General features: G+C 39.6%; 2 protein-coding genes across 3 annotated transcripts in view; one reads left to right on the top strand and one right to left on the bottom strand.

The window, feature by feature from the left end:
- PATE2 (prostate and testis expressed 2) overlaps positions 1-17,834 on the top strand; it is a 114,544-nt gene that overhangs the window by 54,672 nt on the left and 42,038 nt on the right. Inside the window, exons 9-11 of one of the 2 annotated variants that reach the window (XM_057552623.1) lie at positions 4,313-4,450; positions 9,602-9,667; positions 10,182-10,556. In XM_057552623.1, coding sequence (XP_057408606.1) covers positions 4,313-4,321 — 9 coding nt within the window. In that variant the 3' untranslated portion in view covers positions 4,322-4,450; positions 9,602-9,667; positions 10,182-10,556. Of the gene's footprint in view, positions 1-4,312; positions 4,451-9,601; positions 9,668-10,181; positions 10,557-17,834 lie in introns of those variants that run through there. The other variant, XM_057552624.1, reaches the window with a different exon arrangement.
- PATE1 (prostate and testis expressed 1) lies at positions 4,933-7,673 on the bottom strand. Its single transcript, XM_007183395.1, is given in 3 exon segments — positions 4,933-5,066; positions 5,849-6,019; positions 7,622-7,673. Coding segments are annotated over 3 exon segments (357 nt in total).

Raw genomic sequence — 17,834 nt, 5'->3', positions numbered from 1 at the left:
AAATGAATTCAGCAAAGCTGCAGGATACAAGATTAATAAACAGAAATCTGTTTCTTTTCTATACACTAACAATGAAACATCAGAAAGAGAAAGTAAAAATACAATTCCATTTAAAATAGCATTGAAAAGAATAAAATACCCAGGAATAAACTTAACCGAGGAGGTAAAAGACCTATACTCTGAAAACTGTAAATCAATGATGAAGGAAATTGAAGATCATACAAATAAATGCAAAGATATCCCATGCTCTTGGATTAGAAGAATCAATATTATTAAAATGACCATACTGCCCAAAGCAATCTACAGATTTAATGCAATCCCTATCAAAATACCCAGGACATTTTTCACAGAACTAGAACTAATAATCTAAAATTTATATAGAACCACAAAAGACCTTGAATTGCCAATGTGATTGTGAATAAAAAGAATAAAGCTGGAGGTATAATCCTCCCAGACTTAAGACTATACTACAAAGCTATAATAATCAAAACAATTGACATTGGCACAGAAACAGACACATAGATAAATGGAACAGAATAGAGAGCCCAGAAATAAACTTATGCCCCTGTGGTCAATTATCTACAACAAAGGAGACAAGAATATACAATGGAGAAAAGACAGTCTCTTCAACAATGGTGCTGGAAAAACCAGACAGCCACATGTAAAACAATGAGATTAGAACATTCTCTCATGCCATATACAAAAATAAAATGGTTTAAAGACCTAAATGTAGGACATGAAACCATAAAGCTCCTAGAGGAGAACATAGGCAGAACACTGCTTAGTAGAAATTGTAGCAATAATTTTGGAACAGTCTCCTAAAGCAAAAGAAATAAAAGCAAAAATAAACAAATGGGACCAATTTAACCTAAAAGCTTTTTCATGGCAAAGGAAACCACTGACAAAGCGAAAAGACAATCTATGGATTGGGAGAAAATATTTGCAAAAGATGTGACTGACAATGGCTTAGTATTCAACATATACAAACAGCTCATACAATTCAATATCAGAAAACAAACAACCTGATTAAAAAATGGGCAGAAGACCTAAGTAGTCATTTTTCCAAAGAAGACATACAAATGGCCAACAGACACATGAAAAGATTCTCAACATTATTAATCTTCAGAGAATGCAAGTTAAAACCACAATGAGATATCACCCCACACATGTCAGAATGACTATTGTCAAAAAGAACACAAATAACAGATGCTGGTGAGGGTGTAGAGAAAAGGGAACCCACTGCTTGTGGGAATGTAAGTCGGTGCGGCCACTGTGGAATACATTATGGAGGTTTCCCAAAAAACTAAAAATAGAACTACCATGTGACCCAGCAATTCTGCTCCTGTGTATATATCTGGAAAAAATAAAAACACTAATTTGTAAAGATACATGCACCCCAGTATTCATAGCAACATTATTTACAGTAGTCAAGATATGGAAGCAACCTAAGGGTCCATCAGCAGATGAATGGGTAAAGAAGGTTACTTAGCCATAAAAAAGAATGAAATTTTGCCATTTGCAGCAAGATGGATGGACTTGGAGGGTATTATGCTAAGTGAAATAAGTCAGACAGAGAAAGACAAATACTGTATGATATCACTTATATGAAGAATCTAAAAACTACAGCAAACTGGTAAATATGACAAAAAAGATGCAGACTCACAGATATAGAGGACAATCTAGTGGTTACCAGTGGGAGGAGGGAAGGTTGAAAGGGCAATATAAGGGTAGGGGATTAAGACGTACAAACTATTATGTATAAAATAAGCTACAAGGATATATTGTACAACACATGGAATATAGCCAATACTTTATAATACGTATAAATGGAGTATAACCTTTAAAAATTGTGAACCACTATACTGTACACCTGTAACTTATATAATACTGTACATCAACTATATCTCAATTTTAAAAAAGATATAAGAGGCAAAAGAAAAAATAGATAAATTGGAATATGTCAAAATTTAAAATTCTGTGCATCAAAGGACAGAATCAACAAAGTGAAAAGGCCACTCATGGAATGGCAAATTGTATACCTGATAAGAGATCATATTCAGAATGTATTAAAAAAAAACTCCTATAACACAGCGACAAAAAAGACAGCCAGCTGATTAAAATGTGGACAAAAGGACTTGAATTCCTCCAAAGAAGATACACAAATGGCCAATAAGCACATGGAAAGGCGCTCAACATCACTAATCATTAGGGAAATGCAGATAAAAGCCACAATGAGGGCTTCCCTGGTGGCGCAGTGGTTAAGAATCTGCCTGCCAATGCAGGGGACACGGGTTTGAGCCCTGCTCCGGGAAGACCCCACATGCCGCAGAGCAACTAAGCCCGTGCGCCACAACTACTGAGCCTGCGCTCTAGAGCCCGCGAGCCACAACTACTGAGCCCGAGTGCCACAACTACTGAAGCCCACGCGCCTAGAGCCCATGCTCTGCAACAAGAGAAGCCACTGCAATGAGAAGTCTGCACGCCGCAACGAGGAGTAGCCCCTGCTCGCCGCAACTAGAGAAAAGCCCGCGCGCAGCAACGAAGACCAAATGCAGCCAAAAATAAAAATAAATAAATTTATATATTTAAAAAAAACCACAATGAAATAACACTTCACACCCATTAGGATGGCTGCTAACATAAAAACAGAAAATGACAAGTGTAGGTAAGGATGTGGAGAAATTGGAGCTCTAGTACACTCTGGGTGGGAGTGTGAAATTATGTAGCTCCTGTGGAAAACAGTATGGCAGTTCCTCAAAAATTTAAACATAGAATTACTATATGATCTAACAATTTCACTTCTGGATATATACCCTAAAGAACTGAAAGCAGAGACTTGAACAGATACTTGTACACCTATGTTCATTGTAGTATTATTTGCAATAGCTAAAAGGTGGAAGTAACCTAAATGTCCATCAATGGATGAATGGATAAACAAAATGTGGTATATACCTACAATAGAATATTATCTGGCCTTAAAAAAGGAGGGAAATTCTGGCACATTCTACAGCATAGATGAACTTTGAGGACATTATGCTAGTGAGATAAGTCAGTCACAAAAGGACAAACACTGGATGATTGCATTTCTATGAGGTGTCCAATACAGTCAAACTCAGAAACAGAAAGTAGAATGTGCTGCCAGGGCATGGGGAGTATTGTTTGATGGATACAGAGTTTCGGTTTTGTAGGATGAAAAAGATGGATGTAGGATCCATGTGGAGATGGATGGTGGTGATGGTTGTATGGCAACATAAAAATACTTAATGCCACTGAACTGTATATTTAAAAATGATTAAAATGGTAAATTTTGTTTTATGTATGTTTTACCACAATAAACAACAACAACAGTGACAATAGTAGCACAAGAAGCAGAAGTGAGTAAATGGAATCAAATTCTTACAGTGTTCTTGGGTTGCTAATAAGGTGGTAAGTGTACTAATTTAAGGTAAACTGTAAAGAGTTAAGTATGCATAACTATTAAAAGAATTATTAAAGAATGTATAATTAAAAAGGTAATAGAGAAGATAAAATGACAAATACTAGATTAATCTTAAAGGGTCCGAGAAAGATAAGAATGAGAAAATATTCTATAGTTGCATAAAATACAAAATATTTTTTGTCATAAAGCAGGTTCTGATAAATAAATACATTGAGAACATCCACAAAGTATCATTCTTATTCTCTTATCCATGGGGAGAAAGTTATAAAACAATTTTTTTTATTATGTTTTTTTCCCTTACCAAAAGGTTCTTTTAAGAACCTTGACTTCAGAGATTGTTGCACTCTTCCATGAAACCGGCTATCTTAATTAACAATCTGCTATGCCAGAAATAAAACTTAGACATGACTTTTTCTGAATTTATACATTGTTCTATGTTTCTTTGTTAAGACTTTGGCATTTATTCTTTCTCCCTTTATGCTTTTCATGCTCTTTCTCACTGGAAGTGCTTAAAGATTTGTCATCTTTCATAGTCTTTAACTTATGTTTTACTATATATAACTTATGTTTTACTATATTTAGCTTATGTTTTTCCTTATTTCTTAGGTCTGTACTCTGTAAGCCTTTCTATTCTATGGTCATCTTTTCTACATCTTCTTCTTTCTTACTGTATTCTGGGAGAGTTCCTCATTCTGGTCTTCCAACTGCCTAATTCTTTGCTCATCTTTTTCAAGAAATACATATAATATTTCATCTATTGTGGGCTTTTTTTTTGTTATATTTTATACCAAGTATTCCAGCCTGTTTATTTTTTATTATTTTGTTTCAACTCATATGTTTAATTATCTCTTTATATTCTCTTTCTTGCTTTAGATACCATGAGGATAGCCATCACGACTGTGGTATCCTAAGGTCCAGCAGTGCCTTAAATACAGGACTTTTTAAATAAATATTTGTTGACAAAATTAAGGAAGAGTTTGGAGAGGAGAGAAAGAAGAAAACACAATATGGGTATGGAAGAAATGTAACTTTCTTTATGATATTTTTATAATATTCATTAATCACCCTTTTCAGGCCTCCTCCTACCAGTTTGTCAGGAATCAGTAATCAATCCTTGTGAGCATACATTTTCCAACCCCTATTTTTTCCCAGGAAGGGAAAAAGAGGAAAGGAAGGGAAGGAGCAGGGAAAAGAATTGACCTATCCTCTTTCTTTTCTGAAGCAACTTGGGTATTCAGTGAAAGCACTAGGTTCTGTAACAACCTGCAGGATGTGTTGATCTTGTATTCAAGGTGTTCCCTACCCCTCACCCACCCAGGGGCCAAGGCAGAGAATCTATTGATACAAAAAGAGAGGGCTTTTTCTTACATATGCAGAAGGCAGAGCCATATGTTTGCAATATGAAATGTGTTTTTTTAGAAAATCATTGTGAAGAGGTGGCACCAACAATGTCACCCACCCAGAGACTGGAGCCAGAAAAGGACCAGTGATTTCTAGAGGTCTTCATTGCACAAGTCACGGCTCCTGCAGCACCTGAAGTTCACCAGATAGACACTCCATTTTATATTGTTCACATTAGCACAGTTCTTTAGGCAGCCCCTAAAGGTTAACCAGGGTGTACCATCATCTGCAGAAGGAGGAGAAACAGATCAGCAAAGAGGTTTCTGGAAAAACAAACAAACAAACAAAAAAACACCTTCTTTCCAGCCTGCACCAGCATACAAAAACAACCTTGTGTAGTTCAAGGCTCCGTTATTCAAATGTGAGGAATCGGAAGATGTTGGAATTTGGGGGTTTCCCAAAAGAAAAGCAATAGCAGAGTAGTTTAAAAAAAAATCCTGGATATGGGGATGTAATGACAGCAGCAATTCAAAGATTGCCCAAGCTGGATGTTTCCACTGAGAATGTTAACACTGGTTTAAGTAAGGGTTAGAAATACTAAGGAATCGCTCAGCACAAAGGCTAGGAAAACTGAGAAATCATGATGTTTAGTCTTACCCATGAAAAGCCATTTAGTCAATATTTATTGCTGACACTGGCCCCTCTATTTTCACAGTTTAAAACCACCCACAAGGAGGTCCAGGCAGGGACAAAGACAAAGAACTGACCTCCTCACTCCAACATCCAGCTGTTCTCCACTGGCCGTACTGTGCCTCTCCTTTCCCCTCAATTAAGTCTCCTCTGTTTTCTTCAGACTTCTCAAAATATTGATTCCATAGCTACAGACCCCCACCCCTTAGAGACTACCTCTATCTATTTTTCATTATGGCATGTGATGGGGTAGAGATAGTCAGTCATCCCAGGGTTGAGACTGCCTGAGCTAAAGTAAGGTCCCACCTTTTTACTATGACTAATGTATCCCTGTCTGCTTCCTCTGCCCCTTCCTCCTTCCCCAAACCCACAACTTACTTCTGAAAATCCTCCCAGTTGTGCAAGCCTCTTGCATTGTCGCAGTGCATATTCCTCTGCCTCTGGAACACTTCTCCCCTGGAAACTGGAGGTGGCACATCCTGCACTGAATAATTTCTATAATGTGGGCCAGAGAGTAGGGAGATCCAAGTGAGAGAGGGCCTCACACTGCTATGAAAGGACCCACCTCCCCTTTAAAATTTGAAGTCTGCTGGGAGCCCCGAGGGCTTTGTCAGCGACTCATTAAACCTGGGCATCGGGCTTCCCTGGTGGCGCAGTGGTTGAGAAAATGCCTGCCAATGCAGGGGACACGGGTTCGAGCCCTGGTCTGGGAAGATCCCACATGCCGCGGAGCAACTAGGCCCGTGAGCCACAATTGCTGAGCCTGCGCGTCTGGAGCCTGTGCTCCGCAACAAGAGAGGCCGCGATAATGAGAGGCCCTCGCACCGCGATGAAGAGTGGTCCCCACTTGCCGCAACTAGAGAAAGCCCTCGCACAGAAACAGACCCAACACAGCCATAAATAAATAAATAAATAAATAAATAAATTTTTTAAAAAACAAAAAAACATGGGCATCTACCTCTATTAAAATAGGCTAAGTCAAAAGAGGGACTAAAGTTTATGGTCTCAGAAGTTTTAGCCTGTAAAACAGGTGGAGGGCTAAGGAAAAGGGGAACAAAATCAAAACTGAGATAATCAGGTCAGGTCTTCTTCATACTCACCAGGAATACGGTGTTCACCAACAAATAGTTCATGGACTGTGCCGGCAAAGAGAAATAAAACATCTGCAATTGTCTCTAAGATTTACCCTTGCCTAAGGTCACTAAGCCTTGTAACACATGAGGCCCATCCTGCACTCTTAACCTGGAGCCACTCTAGGCTCTTATGTCCCTCCAAAGCCTAGTCCCCCATCACGTGGCATATCTGCACCTCTCCCTCTTTTCAATTCTCTTCACCTCTAGAGGGCCTCTCAGCCTCCCCTACCCATCTCTTAGGATACAGCACAGACTCAAAGGAAAAAGATACATGCACATCTTGTGTGTGTGTGCCTCATTCCCTTCTTTTTAATTGACCTATGTGACTTTCTTACCTACATGCGCCTGGAAGCTGACAAGGGGGAAAGCATCTGAAATCCACGAAATTGCTACACTTTGGATTTAGCCAGCTAGTGCCTTAAAAATCAACATTCCACTTCCCCCTTTCCCTTTTTCTTGCTTTTTAATACACTCATCCTTAGCCTTGTCAACTGCTGCTCATGTTTTTTCATCAAACTTAAAATCAGCTCCCATCCCAGCCCGATCCTGCTGGAAGAAGCTGTTGAGTGCTGAAATTCAGGGTCTGTCTCTGGATTCCTTTCAACCCTCAGTGCTCGTCCTGCCCCTTTCATCTCCTCCCTCCCCCCAAATTCCCCATCCCACACCACTGATCCATTTCTACTCACTTCCATGTTCTTTGTCTGCAAATGACCCGTACAGTACTGTTGGAAAAAAAAAAAGATACACTCTCTGAAGACCTCATTTTACAAACCTCACCTCACAGCTTCTGTGAAAATCTTTTCAATTCCTTTATAATCTACCTGTTTCCTTCTGCAAGGGCAGACTAAGACTTTGGTGAAGGTCCCAGGGACATGATGCGTTGTGGACAAAAGTCATGGCATCAGAATGACAGCTTCTGTTACCATATGGCTCTCATAAGAGAACTTCTGTCACGCGAACCCCGACCCGTTCCGGGATCCTGGACACGTCTCTCCAGCTGTCAACCATAGGGACTCACCTCTAAAGCAGCAGAGGAGGATGGGGAGTCCCAGCAGGAGGGAGTTGTCCATTTTGGAGGGAGAAAACAGCAGGTTAGAGCAGGAAGCTGCAAGGTGCCTGTTTATATATCTACCAGGTTGGGCTTCCCCAGGAAGGGCTAGGGGTGGGGACATTGCGGAAGTCCTTCAAAGGCAATTCCTGCTCCTAGGGAAACCAGGGACTCTAAAATTTTTTCTTTTCGGCAAACTGGGGGGAAAAGGGACTGCCTAGGTAAGTCCTGGACCCGATTTATTTCAGCCCTAGCATTCAGGATTTTTGATGCCACGTTCTGTGGTCTTTTCATTATACCACACTGTGGGAGAATACAAGGATAAATCCGGGCTAGATGGGTTGGATTCAGAGCCATTTACACTGAGATGCTCATTCAAGCTGAGAGAATATATAATAATTGGAATGCAGGAAGTCCAAAAGACGGCTAAGCACAGAGCCTTTAAAACTCAGTACTATAGGGAATGGGGAAGAGAGGTGGAGAGGTTAGATTCAGACGCATTGACAGAGGGTAATCATGAAGGGAATAGTTTCCCACTGTCAATCATCCTGGAACAAATTAAACCCTGGGGTAGAAAATGAGAGCTGAGGGGGAAACTGCTTCCCGTACTTGGAGTTCCCGGTGGTTGAGACTTAGACTTTTACTAAGAGAGAGGTTTGAGATTACTTCACCTGGAGGGAGGTAAGCTGGTCCTTCCCACTTGATGTCGAGCCAGGAATTGGGGGGGGGGGGTACCTCAACTCTGAGAATGACTAGGTAGTCAGTTAGGGTGGTGATTGAATGTAAAATTCCTGTAGAGGGGATTGAGCCTGTGGATTCTAAGAACAGCCGTATTTAGTATCTCATTCCAAGTTTTCTGTTAGTTTCCTTCAGTTATTCCTATACCTTCCAAAAATTGTGATGGGAGTTGCAGCTTAGTCTGTGCTGTCATTGCAAGGAGTTGAAGGAAGGGTCTGTGCCCATGCTTAGGGCAAAGAAATACAGGGGAAAGAAACAGCAACCTGAAGGAAGCAGACTGCAATAGAGCACACTATAGGTCTACAGCAAAGTGGGGCAGTAGTCTAAGACGGATGTTGGCTGAAGAGGCAGGGACAGCAAGAGTGACGTATGGAAGAGATGCTCTCCAGAATATACTGGGGGTTGTTACTACACGCCCAAAGAGCAAATGAACATTTCCATACGGGGAGGAAGGAGGAAGGGGATATAACTAGTTAACTGCTTACCTGTGGCACCTAGGACTCTGGTGAAGCTTTGAAATAACACCATGAAGTAATCATGTACTACTCTCTAACACACAAACACACACACACACACACACACTTGACATGACTGGTTTTTGTGTTCTGCATATTCACTAGAAGATCTGTCCCTTTCCCTCCTCTCAATGCCCTGAAATTTAGCATCTTCTCTTACACCTATACATTTCTTTCTTCGACTTTTTGAGATCTTCCCTCCTTTCCTTCTAGGAATTCCATATTTAATTCTTTGACTAATGGCGGCACACACGAAAGAAGGGAAGGTTTTCTCCCTCTGCCCCACAAGAAACTGTCTCCTCACTTAATTACACTCCGATGATATTATTTTACCACTTCTCCTAAAGCAGAAATTTCCCCCTCTCAGCTTTACTGATCCACCTGAATTACTTGCTTATATTTGAACCCTATTTTATTGACTTACTTTTCTCCTAAAATCTCCTCAAATTCACACTCCCAGTCTTAGTATCCCATAATACCTGATTTTCTTACTGGGCCACATTCGATACCTTTTCTCAGTGCTCCTAATCCTTTTTCCTATCCTCTTAGGGCACCCCAAAATAATTATTCTTATGTCATAAATTACAGACCCATGACTTAAAAGTGTTCAGGAATGAATTCCTTTTGCCTATTGCCCCAAACCTCACGTGGAGTCTGTATGACCCCTTTACTCATGATACCCTTCTCTCCATCACAGAGTTCTGGAGGTCCAGTTAGTCCAGAAGAGTAGCCCTGGATTTTCCTCAACTCTGAGAGTGACTAGGTGAGTACTCAATTACATCTTTATGTATATGATTAGAAGATGTTTAGATTATGCACTAGGATTTTTGGTTTGCATCTCCAACGTTACCATGCAAAACAATAAAAATGATGTTTCTTGAATGGAAATCCACTTTCCAATCGGTTACCATTATTTTCAAGACATAGATCTACTCTCCATGGTGAATACAGTAAAAATATCCTGAAATTCATTGGTAATAGAGGTATTTTCACACAATGACATTTTTGGATAGGTTAATGGAGCTGGTGGTGAGTGCCAGGATTTGATTTGAGGAAAGAGATCTCATCTTAGGCAGATGCCACATGTGATGAGGAAGGTCAACAAGATGAAGAACCACAGTTACTGTTCCAATGCAGCCCAATGACCTTAAGCTCCTGGGGTTTTCCCAGTACCCATAGGATTTATACCAGTGATCTGGCAGGAAAAGAACAATTTCTTCTAGATCAGGGTTTGAAGGAACAGTCAGATCAGAAAATCTTGTCTCTTTTCCTTCAAGCAAGGGAGCAGCACAGTTCTGGCTGACTGAGACTACACGAAACCAGAGAAGTTCTACCTTCTTGAGGGATGTGAAAATGGAACTTTCAGACAATATGTGCAGATCCAAGAAAGAACATGAAAGAAGTGTCTCTGGGGAGAGCTTCTGTGCGTATTCTTTTCTACCATGAGACCCAGCATCCCCGAGGATTGGCTGGGAGTCTCAGAATTGTTCAATACGTCCACAGTTCCTTAGATAGTTCATTCCTAGAGTGCTGGGGGCTGGAGAAGGTAACGTGGATGTTAAAGTAACTAGGGAGGCAGTCAACAATGAAGAATAATCTACCCATTGTTCCTGTATAGCTTACAGCTCAAATAAAATGTTCTGTATTTTCAATGTGCTGTTTCAACGACTCTACTATCACCAGGAGAGCTCTATTTATTTATTTATTGAATTTTTGAATTATTTTATTTTTTTATACAGAAGTTTATTATTAGTTATCCAGTTTATACATATTAGTGTATATATGTCAGTCCCAATCTCCCAATTCACCACACCACCACCACCCCTGCTGCTTTCCCCCCTTGGTGTCCATACGTTTGTTCTCTACATCTGTGTCTCAATTTCTGCCCTGCAAACTGGTTCATCTGGATCATTTTTCTAGGTTCCACATATATGCGTTAATATACGATATTTGTTTTTCTCTTTCTGACTTACTTCACTCTGTATGACAGTCTCTAGATCATCCATGTCTCTACAAATGACCCAGTTTCGTTCCTTTTTATGGCGGAGTAATATTCCATTGTATATATGTACCACAATTTCTTTATCCATTCGTCTGTCAATGGGCATTTAGGTTGCTTCCATGACCTGGCTATTGTAAATAGTGCTGCAGTGAACATTGGGGTGCATGTGTCTTTTTGAATTATGGCTTTCTCTGGGTATATGCCCAGTAGTGGGATTGCTGGGTCATATGGTAATTCTATTTTTAGTTTTTTAAGGAACCTCCATACTGTTCTCCATAGTGGCTGTATCAATTTACATTCCCACCAATAGTGCAAGAGGGTTCCCTTTTCTCCACACCCTCTCCAGCATTTATTGTTTGTAGATTTTCTCATGATGCCCATTCTAACTGGTGTGAGGTGATACCTCATTGTAATTTTGATTTGCATTTCTCTAATAATTAGTGATGTTGAGCAGCTTTTTATGGGCTTCTTGGCCATCTATATGTCTTCCTTGGAGAAATGTCTATTTAAGTCTTCTGCCCATTTTTTGATTGGGTTGTTTGTTTTTCTAATATTGAGCTGCATGAGCTGTTTATATATTTTGGAGATTAATACGTTGTCCGTTGATTCGTGTGCAAATATTTTCTCCCATTCTGAAGGTTGTCTTTTCAGCTTGTTTGTAGTTTCCTTTGCTTTGCAAAAGCTTTTAAGTTTCATTAGGTCCTATTTGTTTATTTTTGTTTTCATTTCCATTACTCTAGGAGGTGGATCAAAAAAGATCTTGCTATGATTTATGTCAAAGAGTGTTCTTCCTATGTTTTCCTCTAAGAGTTTTATACTGTCCGGTCTTACATTTAGGTCTCTAATCCATTTTGAGTTTATTTTTGTGTATGGTGTTAGGGAGTGTTCTAATTTCATTCTTTTACATGTAGCTGTCCAGTTTTCCCAGCACCACTTATTGAAGAGACTGTCTTTTCTCCATTGTATGTCCTTGCCTCCATTATCATAGATTAGTTGATCATAGGTGCATGGGTTTATCCCTGGGCTTTCTATCCTGTTCCATTGATCTATATTTCTGTTTTTGTACCAGTACCATATTGTCTAGATTACTGTAGCTTTGTAGTATAGTCTGAGGTCAGGGAGTCTGATTCCTCCAGCTCTGTTTTTTTCCCTCAAGACTGCTTTGGCTATTCGAGGTCTTTTGTGTCTCCATACAAATTTTAAGATTTTTTGTTCTAGTTCTGTAAAAAATGCCCTTGGTAATTTGGTAGGGATTGCATTGAATCTGTAGATTGCTTTGGGTAGTATAGTCATTTTCACAATATTGATTCTTCCAATCCAAGAACATGGTATATCTCTCCATCTGTTGGTATCATCTTTAATTTCTTTCATCAGTGTCTTATAGTTTTCTGCATACAGGTCTTTTGTCTCCCTAGGTAGGTTTAATCCTAGGTATTTTATTCTTTTTGTTGCAATGGTAAATGGGAGTGTTTCCTTAATTTCTCTTTCAGATTTTTCATCATTAGTGTATAGGAATGCAAGAGATTACTGTGTATTAATTTTGTATCCTGCAACTTTACCAAATTCATTGATTAGCTCTAGTAGTTTTCTGGTGGCATCTTTAGGATTCTCTATGTATAGTATCATGTCATCTGCAAACAGTGACAGTGTTACTTCTTCTTTTCCAATTTGTATTCCTTTTATTTCTTTTTCTTCTCTGATTGCTATGGCTAAGACTTCCACAACTATGCTGAATAACAGTGGTGAGGGTGGACATCCTTGTCTTGTTCCTGATCTTAGAGGAAATGCTTTCAGTTTTTCACCATTGAGAATGATGTTTGCTGTGGCTTTGCCATACATGGCCTTTATTATGTTGAAGTAGGTTCCCTCTATGCCCACTTTCTGGAGAGTTTTTATCATAAATGGTGTTGAATTTTGTCAAAAGCTTTTTCTGCATCTATTGAGATGATCATATGGTTTTTCTTCTTCAATTTGCTAATATGGTGTATCACACTGATTGATTTGCATATATTGAAGAATCCTTGCATCCCTGGGATAAATCCCACTTGATCATGGTGTATGACACTTTTAATGTGCTGTTGGATTCTGTTTGCTAGTATTTTGTTGAGGATTTTTGCATCTATATTCATCAGTGATATTGGTCTGTAATTTTCTTTTTTTGTAGTATCTTTGTCTGGTATTGGTATTGGGGTGATGGTGGCCTCATAGAATGAGTTTGGGAGTGTTCCTTCCTCTGCAATTTTTTGGAAGAGTTTGAGAAGGATGGCTGTTAGCTCTCCTCCAAATGTTTGATAGAATTCACCTGTGAAGCCATCTGGTCCTGGACTTTTGTTTGTTGGCAGGTTTTTTTTTCCTTTTTTATTTTTATTTTATTTTATTTTTTCATCAGTCATCAGTCTTATACACATCAGTGTATACAAGTCAATCCCAATCGCCCAATTCAGTGGGCTTGTTGGAAGATTTTTAATCACAGTTTCAATTTCATTACTTGAGATTGGTCTGTTCATATTTTCTATTTCTTCCTGGTTCAGTCTTGGAAGGTTATACCTTTCTAAGAATTTGTCCATTTCTTCCAGGTTGTCCATTTTATTGGCATAGAGTTGCTTGTAGTAGTCTCTAAGGATGCTTTGTATTTCTGTGGTGTCTGTTGTAACTTCTCCTTTTTCATTTCTAATTTTGTTGATTTGAGTCCTCTCCCTCTTTTTCTTGTTGAGTCTCCCTAATGGTTTATCAATTTTGTTTATCTTCTCAAAGAACCAGCTTTTAGTTTTATTGGTCTTTGTTATTGTTTCTTTATTTCTATTTCATTTATTTCTGCTCTGATCTTTATGATTTCTTTTCTTCTGCTAACTTTGGGTTTTGTTTGTTCTTCTTTCTCTAGTTCCTTTAGATGTAAGGTTAGATTGTTTATTTGAGATTTTTCTTGTTTCTTGAGGTAGGCTTGTATTGCTATAAACTTCCCTCTTAGAACTGCTTTTGCTGCAACCCATAGGTTTTGGATTGTCGTGTTTTCATTGTCATTTGTCTCTAGGTATTTTTTTATTTCCTCTCTGAAATCTTCAGTGATCTCTTGGTTATTTAGTAACGTATTGTTTAGCCTCCATGTGTTTGTGTTTTTTATGTTTTTTTCCCTATAATTCATTTCTAATCTAATAGCGTTGTGGTCAGAAAAGATGCTTGATATGATTTCGATTTTCTTAAATTTACTGAGGCTTGATTTGTGACCCAAGATGTGATCTATCCTGGAGAATGTTCTGTGCGTACTTGAGAAGAAAGTGTAATCTGCTGTTTTTGGATGAAATGTCTTATCAATATCAGTCAAATCTATCTGGTCTATTGTGTCATTTAAAGCTTGTGTTTCCTTATTTTCTGTTTGGATGATCTGTCCATTAGTGTAAGTGAGGTTTTAAAGTCCCCCACTATTATTGTGTTACTATCGATTTCCTCTTTTATAGCTGTTAGTAGTTGCCTTATGTATTGAGGTGCTCCTATGTTGGGTGCATATATATTTATAATTATTATATCTTCTTCTTGGATTGATCCCTTGATTGTTATGTAGTGTCCCTCCTTGTCTCTTGTAACGTTCTTTATTTTAAAGTCTATTTTACCTGCTATGAGTATTGCTACTCCAGCTTTCTTTTGATTTCTATTTGCATGGAACATCTTTTTCCATCCCCTCACTTTCAGTCTGTATGTGTCCCTAGGTCTGAAGTGGGTCTCTTGTAGACAGCATATATATGGGTCTTGTTTTTGTATCCATTCACCGAGCCTGTGTCTTTTGATTGGAGCATTTAATCCATTCACGTTTAAGGTAATTATCGATATGTATGTTCCTATTACCGTTTTCTTAATTGTTTTGGGTTTGTTTTTGTAGGTCCTTTTCTTCTCTTGTGTTTCCCACTTAGAGAAGTTCCTTTAGCATTTGTTGTAGATCTGGTTTGGTGGTGCTGAATTCTCTTAGCTTTTGCTTGTCTGTAAAGCTTTTGATTTCTCCGTCGAATGTGAATCAAATCCTTTCTAGGCAGAGTAATCTTGGTTGTAGGTTTTTCCCTTTCATCACTTTAAATATATCATGCCAGTCCCTTCTGACTTGTAGAGTTTCTGCCGAGAAATCAGCTGTTAACCTTATGGGAGTTCCCTTGTATATTATTTGTCGTTTTTCCCTTGCTGTTTTCAATAATTTTTCTTTGTATTTAATTTTTGCCAATTTGATTACTATGTGTCTTGGCATGTTTCTCCTTGGGTTTATCCTGTATGGGACTCTCTGCATTTCCTGGACTTGGGTGGCTATTTCCTTTCCCATGATAGGGAAGTTTTCGACTATAATCTCTTCAAATATTTTCTCGGGTCCTTTCTCTCTCTCTTCTCCTTCTGGGACCCCTATAATGCGAATGTTGTTGCATTTAATGTTGTCCCAGAGGTCTCTTAGGCTGTCTTCATTTCTTTTCATTCTTTTTTCTTTATTCCGTTCCACAGCAGTGAATTCCACCATTCTGTGTTTCAGGTCACTTATCCGTTCTTCTGCCTCAGTTATTCTGCTATTGATTCCTTATAGTGTATTTTTCATTTCGGTTATTGTATTGTTCATCTCTGTTTGTTCTTTAATTCTTCTAGGTCTTTGTTAAACATTTCTTGCATCTTCTCGATCTTTGCCTCCATTCTTTTTCTGAGGTCCTGGATCATATTCACTAACATTATTCTGAATTCTTTTTCTGAAAGGTTGCCTATCTCCACTTCATTTAGTTGTTTTTCTGGGGTTTTATCTTGTTCCTTCATCTGGTACCCATCCCTCTGCCTTTTCATCTTGCCTATCTTTCTGTGAATGTGAGAATTTTTTCTAAGGGTGACCTCAGCTAAGGAGAAATAAGGGATTCCTCTTCTACTTTCCAAGGTAAATTCACCAGTGATGAATGTCATGCTCAGAGACCAGCAGTCCCATGGTGGCATATAACCTTCTGTTTTGCTGAGTTTACTACTTACATTGAGACTATCCCTGACCAGTTTACTGAAGCACATTCCCCCTTCTTATTTCCTCTCTCTCTCTCTCTCTCTCTCTCTCTGTGTCTGTGTGTGTGTGTGTGTGTGTGTGTGTGTGTGTGTGTGTGTAGATGTGGGAAGCAAGCTGGGAGAAATCTGTTATTTTAAAAATGCCACAGAACTTTCCTACCATTTTTTTTTTAATTTTTAGGGAAGGCTCTTTTATTTATTTATTTATTTTTATATTTATTTTTGGCTGTGTTGGGTCTTCGTTTCTGTGCGAGGGCTTCCTCTAGTTGCGGCAAGCGGGGGCCACTCTTCATCGCAGTGCGTGGGCCTCTCACTATTGCGACCTCTCTTGTTGCAGAGCACAGGCTCCAGACGCGCAGGCTCAGTAGTTGTGGCTCACGGGCCTAGTTGCTCCACGGCACGTGGGATCTTCCCAGACCAGGGCTTGAACCCGTGTCCCCTGCATTAGCAGGCAGATTCTCAACCACTGCACCACCAGGGAAGCCCTTTCCTACCATGTTTAAGCTGCCTTATTCTGATTCATCATTTCTTGGTTGCTGTAGACAAACCTTAGACAAAGTGGATTGCAATGAATTTTGCTCTTTTGGTCAGTGTTTCTGTGGAGGGACAGTCCTTTCAAGCTCCCTCGTCTGTCATTTCCACTGATGACGTCTCCAGGCCTCCTCAAAAAGTATATTTTAAAATAATTAAATAGCTCATAAGTACTAATTTAGTCCTCACAATTATTCTTGATAGATACCATTGTTTATTTTTTTTCTGAGTAAAAAACCCCTAAGGATAGAGAGGTTAAAGGACACACACAGGGTCACACAACCAGCAAGTGGAGAATCCAGGTTTAAACAGAGTTTCATCCAACACTGAGCATGATGCTATAATGATCACCCATGGAAAGAAGGTAGATGGTTTTCATAGACCAGAGATTATAATAACTTGGTAAGATTTATATATATATATATTTATTTTATTTATGTATGTATTTATTTATTTTTGGCTGCATCAAGTCTTAGTTGCAGCACACAGGATCTTCATTGAGGCATGGCGGGGTCTTTCGGCATGTGGGCTTCTCTCTAGTTGTGGCATGTGGGTTTTCTCTTCTCTAGTTGTGGTGCACGGGTTCCAGAGCACGTGGGCTCTGTAGTTTGTGGCATGCAGGCTCTCTAGTTGAAGCTTGCGAGCTCAGTAGTTGTGGCATGTGGGCTTAGTTGCCCCGCAGCATGTGGGATCTTAGTTCCCTGACCAGGGATCAAACCCGCATCCCCTGCATTGGAAGGTGGATTCTTTACCACTGGACCACCAGGGAAGTCCCTAAATTGGTAAGATTTTTAAAACTCTTATAATGTTCTTGTGTTTGAAGTGATCAGCAGTAAAATCCCAAAACTGAAAAGTGTATGTAGGGTCATGGAGCCTAGTGGCCTACTGCATGGCCACGCATAGATGGAGAAAATCTCAAAACATGAAGTGGATAGTGCTAGTGTGGGAAGGGAAAAAAGAGAGTTGAGTCTCTGGGTCATTGTGAGGAAGGCTGGAGGGTCCTGGAAATCTCCCAGGGTGGGGTGATGCTCTCTCCTGGTTGCTTGCTATGCAGACAGCCCCACTCAGCATGCACCCTAAGCTTCCACAATGGAGAACCTTCCTCATCTCCCTGCAGAAGCCCCATTCTCTCTTGCACATGCTAGGAAAATGCCTCAACCACAGGTCTTTGTGTAAATGTTCTTTCTTCCAGGACTCCTCCTCCGCCTCCCTGTTCCTCCTGTGTGTTCCCACAGCACAGCTGAGACCCATTATATGAAAATAGCCTTATCTTTGACTCCTCTTCCTCTCTCATTTCACATTAAACCACTGACAGAGTCCAGTCTGTGCTGCCTTCATAAGATCAGGACTGTCATTTCCTTCTCCATTCCCACTATTGCTGCTCTTGTTA

The sequence above is a fragment of the Balaenoptera acutorostrata genome, chromosome 9 (genome assembly GCF_949987535.1).
Source record: "Balaenoptera acutorostrata chromosome 9, mBalAcu1.1, whole genome shotgun sequence".
NCBI lineage: Eukaryota > Metazoa > Chordata > Mammalia > Artiodactyla > Balaenopteridae > Balaenoptera > Balaenoptera acutorostrata.
The sequence above is the reverse complement of the archived record's forward strand: the minus strand, read 5'-3'. Positions and strand labels throughout refer to the sequence as shown.